The sequence below is a fragment of the Diorhabda carinulata genome, chromosome 5 (genome assembly GCF_026250575.1).
Source record: "Diorhabda carinulata isolate Delta chromosome 5, icDioCari1.1, whole genome shotgun sequence".
Taxonomy (NCBI): domain Eukaryota; kingdom Metazoa; phylum Arthropoda; class Insecta; order Coleoptera; family Chrysomelidae; genus Diorhabda; species Diorhabda carinulata.
In genome coordinates, this window is record NC_079464.1 from 3990890 (window position 1) to 4004280 (window position 13391).

Genomic DNA, 13391 nt, shown 5'->3' on the forward strand with positions numbered 1-13391 from the left:
AAAAGATTGGATGTTATTATATGAAGAACATAAATAGATATCAATAATTCATAACATAAATTTCTGTTAAGTTCTTTGTAAAATCATCATTTAATATTTTTCAAAATTTAACGATTCGTTCTCTACATTTTTGAGTCTATAAGATGTTGTTAGGCATTGTATAGAGATGGGCCTTTCCACCTGTCAGTTATAAAATAACTGCAATATTCATTAAGTATTATTTGACGAAATAATTCAAATAATGAGTGGTTAGGTTTGCTTAGGAATTTGAATGGTACCTTAGAAAAGATTGGATGTTATTATATGAAGAACATAAATAGATATCAATAATTCATAACATAAATTTCTGTTAAGTTCTTTGTAAAATCATCATTTAATATTTTTCTAAATTTAACGATTCGTTCTCTATATTTTTGAGAGTATAAGATGTTATTATGCATTGTATAGAGATGGGCTTTTCCACCTGTCAGTTATAAAATAACTGTAATATTCATTAAGTATTATTTGACGAAATAATTCAACTAATGAATGGTTAAATCTGTTTATAGGTTTTTAATTGACTTTACACTATATACTAAGTGCACTGTGATTCTATTAATCTTTTGTTAGTAACCCCAAATAATTCCCATCATACAGTAACTTAACCTTCAAAGAAAAATTATAGTTCGTGTTACAACTACTCGTGTTGACCTTTATTCGTCAATTACACACCTGATAAGGTTATAATAAAAAAGAATCAATAGAATTTCCACATATTTACTAAAAAAGTTATAACGAAAATTAAAAAATAAATTTTTAAAATTGACCTACATTTGCTTAATTTGTGTTCTTGAAATAATTAAAAAATATTATGTATTTCACTTTTTGTTTGTCTCATAAAATGGTTTTATTAGACTAGGCAAGGCTATTTAATATGAGTATTACTCTGATTTGTTTAGAAAAACTAATTGAATAAATAATTGTTATAATAAAAATAATTTCGTTAAACGCTGCATGTGCGTCAGAATCTATTTACAATTTAAATTCAATACCTATACACACTATATAACTAATAGATGGCGATACAAACATAAAGGTAACTTCAAAAATGTTAAGTTATAACGACGTTTGGTTTGAAGAAATAGATTCGTTTATTTTAAGAACAATAAAAAAAATATTGATTTTTCTTATATACTGAAACAATTAGAATTAATAAAATTGAACAATATTTCAATATCCAAAATTTACATGGGAAATTATATTCCAAACGTTGGTAACCATGTTATTGCGGTGTTGTAAGATTCATTATTGTAAAAATCAGGAAGTTGTGTCAAAATTTCTTGTTTTTGTTATTTGAAGTTTAAAAATGTTCAATTTTTTATACAAATGATATATACCTAATTATTTTTATAATTATTTAAAAAGAAATATCTAAAATTACATCGCGCTGTGTAAGCCTTTAACAAGCTATTCCAATATGTTGGTATATCTAATAATATATTATTAGAGAGAACGAAATCACGTTATACCCCTAATTCCGATTACTTTTTTAAGAGATTAATTATATTCATAATGTTCTAAACATTTAAAAAAAATGTTTACTAAAAAAATTAGGTTATATTTTATGCGAAATTAATTACAACGTGGCAACGGTGTAAAACGTCAGCTTTGTTCGAGGGTGTAATTCATAACCACGAATTGGTTGTTCGTAAAGTATCGTTTATGGTTCGGTTACTTATGAATTCGGATCGACCAATTTTCGGCTGCTTAAGCGCAATAGCAAAAAAGTAGTACCGTGAACAAACATGCTTAATTTAAATCACTATCAATCATCGAAATCAATAATCGCGATCCAGATTGATATGGTACGATTTTGGTTTATATAAAGGATCACAAAATAATTTGAAATTTTTATCGCCATCACGTCAACACTGTTTATAAATGTTTTTTATTCATCCTGAAGTAGTTTTTGTAGTTATCTTCATCAGTTAATTGTATTTATTCAATGAAATTGAAATTCCTCAAAAGCTTAAACTTTTTGTTGGTTCAAACAACACGTGTTCACGCGGCTTTTATGACACATAGATTGACGAAATCAAAGCTGAATAAATGATCAGTCAATCAGTGATTGTGATCTGAATTGAACGTATACAGGCCACCATAGCTAAATTTAATTAGCTGTTTATGTACCTAGTTCAGAGTCCATGATTTTTTAGGTTAGAAGACATTTAACACAAAAATATCAAAAGTATTCAATACTAAGTCAAATGGTTTGTTATATTGTTAAACATATGGCGAAATATATATCAGTGGTACTGGTGATTAAATAGCGAGATTAGGCTGTTAGTTATGGTTTGTTTAGGACATTTGTGATTCATAACTGATGCTTTAGTGATTCTCGTAAATATGATCATAACCTTTAGTCTTTTGTTATTGGTTAATATCCGACGTTGCCAAGTTTTTAAACGCAGTTATTTCTACACGAAAAAAATGTTTTATTCGGATGATTGGTTAAAGGAATTAATTAAAACACAAATAATACATCAAATGGTTTTATATCAATCTACACAGCTTTGTTTACATTCATACGCTTAATAAAAAATGCAAGTACAATTTCAGAGAGGAGACATAGATAAATGGAGATTTGTCTTCAAAAAACCAGCATCTAATTTAAGTACCAGTACCAAGCGCATTCTACTGCGATTTCTTTTTGTAGAATTATGGCAGTGTCATAATTCTTGAAACAAAAAATTTTATTAAAACCAATTCAGGAAAGTATTATTATTATTATTAAGTAATTTTTGCCAGTTTTCTCAAGACCTATCAAGTGATGTTAAACGCCGAATAGTCACACCAAAACCTGATATAGATTGTCGATTATTTATGACTATATATATACAGGATACAACAAAAATGTGAAAATAAATCATTGATTCTCATAATTGTCATCGGTGTGTATTTAAATTAAAAGGAAAATTGATTTCTTCAAAGTCTATTTGAGAAATTGAATTGAAGTTTTTTGTTTTGAAATTTTCAATTTTTTTAACTGAAAAATTGTTAGGTTATGAGTAAAATTTTAAATAATTCAAATTTCATATAACTTCAAACATAAATAAAAAAGGGTGATCAATTAATTATGTAAAAATGATTTCATTTCGATTATTTTGCCCCCCCTAGCTAGAAATCACATATTGTTTTTCCCACCGTCCTCCCAAGATAAAGCACGTTAAGATTTTAATAAATTACTTTTCTTTGAGTAATAAATAAATAAATAAATTTATTATAATTTTTGGTGGAAAAAATTTAGGGGATAATAGAAAAATGTATATTTTGGTGGAAAAATTTAAGGCATCACGTTGTTTTGGAGTGTATGTGACAAAATTGGTTATTTTGGTGGAAAAAATTAGGAGCTAGCGAGTTTTGGGAATGAAAATAAAATGATGGTTTTGGTGGAAAAAATTGAAGGCTTAGATTGAGAAAATGCATATTTTTGGAGGGAAAAATTTGAGATAATAGAAAAATGTATATTTTGGTGGAAAAAAATGAAGGCATCACGTTGTTTGGGGGGTGTATGGAAAAGGAATGAAAATTTTGGTGGAAAAAATTACGGATTAGCGAGTTGCAAATAAAACGATGCCTGTTTTGGTGGAGAAAATAGAAAAATGTGTATTTTGGTTGAAAAATAAAGGCATTATGTTGTTTTGGGGTGTATGTGAAAAAATTGGATATTTTGGTGGAAAAAATTGAAGTATAAAGCGATAAATGATTGGAAATTGGAAAAAATTGATTGGCAAGTTTTGTAGAAAAAAATTTGTCTCAGGAGCTTTTGAGTAGTAAAGGGCTATAAATAAAGAAATAGCAATTTTAGTCAAAAAAAAAAATGAAGAAATAAGCGAAATATGCATAATTTTCAGAGGATATTAAAGACTCTCATAAAAAGAGAAATTTTATGTAATTTGTGAGAGGAAATCATGTTGAAATGGCCTTAATTCAGCGAATATTAAACTTAATCGTACTGGCAAAAATAAGTGATTCGGAAACGTAAATTTATTTCGAAATTTCCCGGTAATACTTGTCCCACAGCATAAGGTACATCAAAAATCAAACCCGACCCCTTTCAATTGCAACCCTTACGTAATTATTCGATAGAATTTATTTTTATAAAAAAATCTAATAGCGAAACTTTCCAAACAGACTATAATAAAATTTTTTATATGTATCCTGCATACGTGTACGCGATCGGTATTATTGCTCGTAGACAAGTAAAATCAACACCTATAAAAAATGCAATAGAGCGGAATGCAATTTGTACGGATTATTTTTTATATGCGTGTTTTCTTTTTGGAAATAAAAACAGTCGTATCCATGCTTCTAACTCTACGATAGTAGCACAATGTCAAAGATCATTTTCTAAGAGTAAATTTACTAAAAATTGGTCAGAAGGTAAGACAGTAGATCATTTACAGGTAATATTTTACCCTCGTTTGTATAAAATTTATTCTTCAACATTTTCTCTTTTCAATTAAACGCTCTGTATATTGTTTCGATTGAAAAAATGTATATTTAATGAGGGAAATGTGATTTGAAACATTAAAGTGTCTTTACATGTGAATAAAATCAGTTTCCACTAGTTTTAAGCCGATGTTTCATTCAGTTTCTACAAAAAGTTGCTTCTATCCATTTTTCTCCAATTGGAAGTTTTATGGAGGATTTTCCACGAAGACAAAAGTAGGAAATCCTTTAGACGTCTCCACACGTGATAACAGACAGTTTCCACGAGTTTTATGCAGATGTTTTGTTCTGTTTATACCAAAAAGTGTCTTTGGCTATTTTTCTCCAATCGGATGTTATTTGGAAGTTTCGGGGAGGATATTTCACAAGGAGGAAGTGTCAAAGCCTTGAGACGTCTTCACACGTGGATATAAACAGTATTTATGAATTTTATGGAAATATTTTATACCAAAAAGTGCATTTATTAGATTTTTATGAACTTCGTTGTTTGAACATGAGTTGAACTAATTGAAATAGTTAAAATACTCAATCAGCTGTTGGCAATATCGTTTATTTTTATTCCATTATACCCCTACATAGTTTTCCGAATTAATATTGAACTTAGTTTTCATAAAACAGCAAAAATTAGGACATTATACTAGAAAATATGCAAATTTCCAATTATTTTGCACTCAAACCGAACAAAAACTCCAATTGGTTGAGGGTAAGTAAATTGAGCACTAATTTTTATAAATTGTCCATTTTACTTGATAATTATTTTAAAAATAACAATTTTCGTAGGGGACATGAAAGGAAATAGTTTCTATTAATTTTTTCAAACAGTATGGTACTTCCAAATTTTTTTTCCTGCGTACATGGGGTCCACAATATAAGAAAAGTTCAAAATATGACATAAACAGAGTAATGATAAATAATATCAGTAGTTCAAACGATCCATTTCCTATATACGCTTCTACGAATCTTCATTTGGTTATTAAAATCAAAATTCTTCTCAGTACTGCATTGATAAATCGAAAAGAAACAAATTTTGTACACCATAAACTTCAAGATTTAAACTTTAAAATTTCAAACAAACTTAAATGGCGAATGGAAATGGTGATACCCTCCCTTAAAACGTCAATTGATCTAAAGAAAAGGGAAATTTGTTCTCCATAAACTGTAGAGAATAAAACAAGTGGAAACAGTAAGAGTAGTTCAAATGTACCACCCCTTAAACGTCAATTAATCGAAAAAAGGGAATTTGTATCTTATAAACTGTAGAGAATAAAACAAGTGGAAACAGTATGAGTAGTTCAAATGTACCATCCCTTAAAACTTGAGTTATTAGGAACAAAACCAAATTTGTGTCTTGTAAAATGCAAGAACAAACGCAAGTGGCAAATTTAAATGGTGATACCAGTAGTTCAAAAGTACCATACCTCAAGGCGTAGTATGAATAATAAGACCAGTACAAAATTCTTTAGTATTAAAGATCTTTCAAATATTTTTCAACAAAGACCATTAAAATTTAGGCAAATCAACAAATTTATTGATAAAATTGTAAAAAATCATACAAAACGAGATGAACTTAATTCGCGTTTAATTTGAGAAAAAAAACTGTAACAAAAACGTTAATATCACAACAAAGAAACAGGGCTGCCAAAAATTTCATTGTACTGCTCGAAAATGTAGAACGAGGGTACACACACAAATACTGCTTTCTTCTTCATCATCTTACCATCAGTAAAATACTCAGCAAATTTATTGTAAAATAAAAGTACAAAAAAAAAAAAGAAAAAAGAAAAAATTTGTTTTTCCAACATTAAATACCTAAAGCGTAAGTTCTAGCACATACACGTTATTTCCCTTACGGATAGAGAATCCGTACGAGACCAGGGAAAAACGGTACCGTTACATTCATACATATTCAGTCGCATTCATTTGGGAGAGACAAAACAGTTACAGAATATATTGTTACAGCTAGTAATAATAATAATACAGTATGTACCAGGAAGGTTGAGGGGCAAGCCGGTTTTTTTTTGTACGCTTACCCCGCCCTCCTTTCACAATGTCCGGGCAAATGCCCTGCACTACACAGCACTCAACAGTTCAATGTATTTGCCTCGAACAGCGTTTCCAAGTTATGATACATCTTGATCTTCCACATCTTGGAGCTGCTCTTTCGGTTCTGCCTCACCTGTAACATAATGAATATTTCAAGAACTAGTACGTTAACATAATTGGTAGAAAATAACCGAGCAACTATTAAACATCAATTTTAATGTGAAAGTACCCAGATCAGAGTCTAAACTATGGGTGCCTAGTCATTCGGAAGACAAAGGATACCAAAACAAAAGCAGAAATGCCTTTAATTGGCTCAGAATCACTTTATATCATAATAAATAATCCTATTTAGTAGTTTCTGAAGAGAAAACTGGTACTTTTATAAGCTGAAACTCCCTTTTCCTTATTATAGCAAAAAAATTGATTCTCAGAAAAAACAAGCTACACCAAGCCAGGGAAGACTTAGTCAACCTAAAAACTAACGGAAACAAATTTCATGGGGAAAAAGAAGAAACTCAGCATCATGATATAGTTTCCTAATCATTTAGAAGTCAAAGAAAATGGAAATCGCGAAAAAAGAATCAGAAACTTCTTCAGCTGGTTCAGAACCTTTCTATAATATGATAAAATATTCTTATGTAGATATTTATGAAGGAAAAACTGAAACAAAATTACTCAAGTGGTGCTTTTAGGAGCTGAATACCTTTTTATATATAAAAAGAAAAAATTGTTCTCAGGAAGAACAAGCTACACCAAGCCAGGGAGGGGCTTCCACACAGCAAAGACTTAACAACATATTCAGTGGAGAGACCAAAGAAACTCTGATCATTATATGGTATCCTAGTCACTAAGGAGTCAAGGGAAAGGCTAGAAAATGAGCACAAACACCTTTGCAAGCCTAGAGCCTTTCTGTAGTATAAGAAACTACTCAAACAAAATAGAATTTACTTGCAACAGACGAGGAGGAATAGAAGTCCAAATCATCTGGTTCTAGAATAAACTTGTAGAAGCCATCACAGAAAATGGAGTTCTCTAGAAATTTGGGATAATAGGCCATCTGTAAATTTATGATATCTATAGAGTTATTCTAAACCTCAAAATCATTGGTTCCAAATTGACACATGAGTACCAAAGAAAATTTGATGAAATAGGTCGTCTAGTTTGAGATTTGGGATATTAAGGGGGCAAAAAAAGCTAGAAAAGGAGCACCAATACTTTTACAAGAAGAGCTCAAGTAGTACCTTCCCAGATTGGATCAATATCACCACAAAAAGTTCCTCAGAAACTCTTGATACCACTACATTAAAAAAATAAGTAAACTGGCTAAGTTTCCTTACTGACAGGAACTGAGGAATGGGAACCTTTTTATTCACCTAATAGTGAAAAGCCCCAGAAAGTGGTAGTGGCTAGGATCTAACCTCTTCAAAAGCACTGCGGGATACTATAGGTTATTGGAACTTTGAAACTCGAAGGCGAGCTATAGATGATGATTTCGATGTCAAGTAAACCTGGGAGTGTATAATTTCACATTATACATTGCGATGATCTATAATTTGTCAATATTTTTAAAATAAAATTAAAAACTTTTTGTATTGATAATTAAATTTGAGGTTAATTGTATAGTTTTTATTTGTTTATATTAAAGAAATGTTTATACCGAAATTATATCTATGATAAAGTTCACTACTGAGTGTTGGTTATTTAATATTTTTAATGTTTCAGTTAAAAAAAATGTGAATAAATTTAGAAATTTGCACCAATACAATATCAAGTCCATGAATTATTTATACAGTATGTTATCGAAGAAAAAGGAAATGAAAATTTAATTTTTCCAAATTAGTATACTTCAAAATTAAAAAATATATATAGAAATATATTTAAAATAAAATATATAAATGAAGAAAAAGGTAAAACTTACCGTCTCCCTGCATATCACTGGTCCATAGGGTGAGGTTGTCCCTCAAGAGTTGCATAATTAACGTACTATCCTTATAGCTCTCTTCGGAAAGAGTATCCAGCTCGGCGATAGCGTCGTCGAAAGCGGCCTTAGCCAATCGGCACGCTCTATCCGGACTGTTGAGTATCTCATAGTAAAACACCGAGAAATTGAGTGCCAGCCCGAGCCGAATCGGGTGCGTTGGTGGTAATTCTGTCATTGCGATATCGCTGGCAGATTTGTAAGCTACCAATGAATGTTCGGCAGCGTCCTTACGATCGGTACCAGTTGCAAATTCGGCTAAATATCTGTGATAATCACCCTGTAATCAACCGAGATGTAAATTTTTTATAATTCAATAAAAAATAATTTTTTGTTTTTTGTAAACTTTCCTGTATATTAATTTATATGAAAAACTCGATTTTCTTCAATACTAACCTTCATTTTATAGTAAAAAACTTTGGATTCACCCGAGGACGCAGCTGGTATCAAGTGCTTGTCCAATACACTAAGTATATCTGAGCAAATGTCTCTAAGTTCTTTTTCTACTTGGGAACGGTATTGACGTATCATTTCCAGCTTATCATCCGTACCTTTACCTTCTTCTTTTTGTTCTATAGAAGATATTATACGCCACGATGCTCTTCTAGCTCCAATTACATTTTTATAAGCTACCGAAAGGAGATTCCTTTCTTCTACTGTCAATTCCAAATCCAGCTTAGCTACCTTCTTCATAGCTTCCACCATTTCTAAAGACAGAGACACAAAAAATACCAAGTGTAAGTGTTAAGTGAAAAAAAAAGACCAGAAAATATAAAGGCGCTGTATATTTTGTTCGCACCTTGTATACATTACGATGATGCATATTTATTTTGACGCATTTTTATTGACATTACAGTATGATAATTTTAGATACCAGCAATGGAAATTTCATTAAATATATCAAATTATGATATGATTACATAAATTAATGGCATTGATAGAATAAATTTTATATTTTGGGAAATTAATATGAGCAAACTGCGAGGAAATGTAAATTTGATATGGCACAGTGTTTTGGAAAACCCTGTATCTAAATCCAACTAAAAACCTGTCAAATACCAAAAAAATAAGGGAAATTATAACCTCCAATTGAAAACCACTGTAAACTACCCTACAAAATTTTTGGAGATTTAATTTTGATGAGGTGCAGGGTTATGGGGAAATCTGCATGTAAATTCCATTAGAAACCTCTGGAACTACGTCAAAATAAAGACAATATCGATAGAATAACAAAAAATACTCCGAAAAATAAGGAAAAATGTAATTTTGTGGTTTTTTGAAAAGCCCTCTAGGTAGAATCCATTGGAACCCGTGGAAAATTCTAAAACAAAATTGAGGGAAATGCAACTTTAATGTGGTAATGGAAAACCCTATATCAAAATCTGATTAGAAACCTGTGAAATTAACACCAAAGGAAAATAGCATCACTAGAAATGGAATAAATACCTCAAAAACCATGGGGAAATGTAATTTTGATATGGCACAGTTTTGGAAAACCCTGTATCTAAATCTTAACTTAAAACTGGTCAAATACCCAAAAAATAGGGGAAAATGTAACCCTGTATAAAAATACAATTGAAAACCAGGAGAAACTACCCTAAAAATTTTTTGGAGATGTAATTTTGATGAGGTGCAGGGTTATGGGAAACCCTGTATGTATTTTCCATTAGAAACATGTCCAGCTACGTCAAATTGAGGACAGCATCGACTGAATAAAAAAAATATTACAGTCACTCAATTATTCACAACCTACCCATCAGTTTTTTTTCAAGACATTTTTTTTTCTCAAGCTAGAACAACAATAATTTTATTTATGATATTCTAACATAGCTTTCTACTAATATCAACTTATTATGAAGAAAACCAACATATATTACAATTGAATGATCAATAAATTATTTTTAAATCAGCAAACTGAGTGAAACCTACACAAAATTAAGTTCAAAGTTATCATTTTCTTTCATATAATCTACGGGACCTCGTAGAATTATATTTGAATAACAAAAAAATTAACTGCAATAAAATTTTTTTTTGTATCCAAATCATTATATACATTAAAGTCAATAAAAAAATATAGACGTGTAACTTATCTCTAAAAATGATGATAACGACTCAATTTATCCCAATATACAATCTATTTATTTGACTATTAATTGTTGGATAAGGCTAATCAATTTCCTGCTGTAGATACATAAAATTAATCCAACATTATGATTACATATTTGCACTTTCAGACATTATTATCGTTGAGTCATACATAGAAATGCAATGACTTGGTGATTAAATTCTTACAACAGTATTTTTTTCTATTTTATTAAACGCCAATTTGAACATTGATTATTGTCTCGTACCGGAATTAACAGTGACATGAGGCCGAGCTTCAGAATAAAAATGACAGGAAGTAAATCTCGATTTGGGCATACAATAAATCATTTATGGAAACTATATGCAAGGAATACCTACGTCTTTTAATATAGATACGTTGGCAGATATAGAAATGAACATTTGATTTATGTTTACTACTATAAAAAATTATTACAAGATCTAGATGACATTTCAAGTTCATACTACATCGACTAATTCAAATTAGAATTGATCACTTAAATTAGGGATGATTTTGGGGTAAAATTATAAAACTAACTTATTAAAGTCTGTCGTAAATCAGATTTTTATATATGATTCATTCAGAGAGAATTTATATTACTACGGCATATCTGATTACTTTCAATGTAACTGACGTTACAAAAATCGATACCGCTTTCGTAGGAGAAACGTCTAAAATGTTTTATGCGTATCAATTCTTATAATAAGAGTTAAAAGAAATTTAACGAAATAAAATAATTAGTTTTTTCTATAACTGTCAAATATGTCAGAATGGAGAACGGGGGAGCGTCTTTTGAAGGATAATTTAGCGGTATAATACCAAAAAATGTTATAATAGTAAAAAAATATACGTACCATCGTATCTTTCTGCCTGTTCAGCTAATTTTGCCTTGTATACATTATCTTCTCGTTCAGACATTTTGGGATGATTTAAGATTTATTTTCACAGAACTACAACACAAATTCTTATACTTTACACCTTCCGTACTATCAATATGGCTGCGCCCGCCACACACTGGAATTACCGATGAAGATCGAAAACCTCTCGGAATATACCGTTTCTGACGTCACAAACAGCGCGTATATTCAAATGTGATATTGGTATTTTCAATTTTTAAAGAATGCTAAATAATTTTAAATATTTTCAGACGAGTTTTGAAACTTTTGATTGATTAATAATGACAAATAATTTCATTATTTTATAAACAGATTTGTTTTCCATGACACACTTTAATAAAATTAGATAATTATTAATAATATTATAGCTCTTGCAGTATGACGATTATGTCAAAATCGCTGATAAAAACTAGTCATATGACTTATACGGAAAATAAATTAATATTTATAGGGGAATAGAATTTCTTGATTGTGGTAAGTAATTGTTTATACAGTGAGTTAACTACAACGAATCATTAGTTCAATTATACCGATTGTCCCTAAAATGTGAAATTTAAGTAACTAGCAATCCATTTATACTACTAGAAATAATTTTTGGAATAATTAAATGAGAAGAGGAAGAAAACACAAAGAAATTGTTACAAGTCCCATTATTTTTGATTACCTAATTTGGAAGTTAAATTTTCCCGTTGGAAAATTGACTTGGAATAATAAGTATTGAACACGTTTACGAAAACGAACGTTTTCAATTCTGCAGAAATAACGTTCTAAGGATTAAAACAAAAACTTGCTACCAGATTGAAAATTTTCATAACTGTTGATTTGTACGAAAACATTTTGGGTGTACAACGTTGCCACGTATTTAATTTAATTGAATAAACTATCGTTTTAATGCATACACGTTATTCGTATAGATATCAAAAAGTAATTTGTACGTTCTTTCGTTTATACAGGGTGTTGAACTTTTATGATTGACAATTGTTTATACCTTTTTATCATTATTCGTGCATAGTCATGCAATATCGTTATGACGTTTTTCTTTCATAGCCCAAGTAGCGTTTTATGTAGGAGATGCGTTAAAAATATTAAACTGACGTCACTACTAATATGGCGTATACATTTCAGGTCGTTGTACTAGATTTCCGGGTTTTTATGTAAATAAATCGTAAGTTACATACAATTAAACTGGTTATAAACTGAAACGTAAAGTTTGATGATCGCTTTATCAAGATATGAAAATTGGATGGTTTCTAACTGATTTTGAAATACGAAGGTACACCAACCTTTACAATGTAATTTTCACTGATACACGAACATAGATTTCGTTCACTCTTTGAATGTTTATATTTAGTTCTGTAACTGCAATTCTTCTTTTTTAATAACTGATCTTGTCAAAACGCGCCTACTATCTTCATTTAGCATTTTGTTGTTATAGGCGCGTTTCGTTCATTAAAGAAGTAGAAAACGTTCCCTGTGTGTTCTATTATGGTTTAGGGTGAAATACAAGAGTATCGATTTCGCTTATTCTTGGATTATTTAGATTTAGTTTTATAACTGTAATTCTTCTTTTTTAATATCAAATCTTGTCAAAACGCGCCTACTGTCTTTATCTTTAGCTGTAATTTATTGTAGGCATTGACATTGATATACGAGTAATAATTTCGCTTACACTTTTAGGGAGACTTCTTTTTTAATATCATGTCAAAACTTGCATTTTATCTTTATCTATGTGTACGGTACATCTAGTTAAGTTGATGCGGATGATTAGGAACATAGAAAATAAAACGTTCTAGGTGTATTCTATGATTCTATAGTGTGAATAATACTTTTAATATTTATATTTAGTTCTATAACTGTAATTCCTCATTTTTATTATTCG

General features: G+C 30.0%; 1 protein-coding gene across 1 annotated transcript; it reads right to left on the bottom strand.

Annotated features, from left to right (window-relative positions):
* Window positions 1–2518: 2518 nt before the first annotated feature.
* Window positions 2519–12710, bottom strand: LOC130894109 (14-3-3 protein epsilon). The gene is made up of 4 exons (XM_057800696.1): window positions 11471–12710; window positions 8909–9219; window positions 8453–8792; window positions 2519–6667 (listed from the first exon to the last, which is right to left on the bottom strand). The coding sequence occupies exons 1-4, from the start codon at window positions 11532–11534 to the stop codon at window positions 6612–6614; spliced, it is 771 nt and encodes a 256-aa protein (XP_057656679.1). The 5' UTR covers window positions 11535–12710; the 3' UTR covers window positions 2519–6611.
* Window positions 12711–13391: the final 681 nt, after the last annotated feature.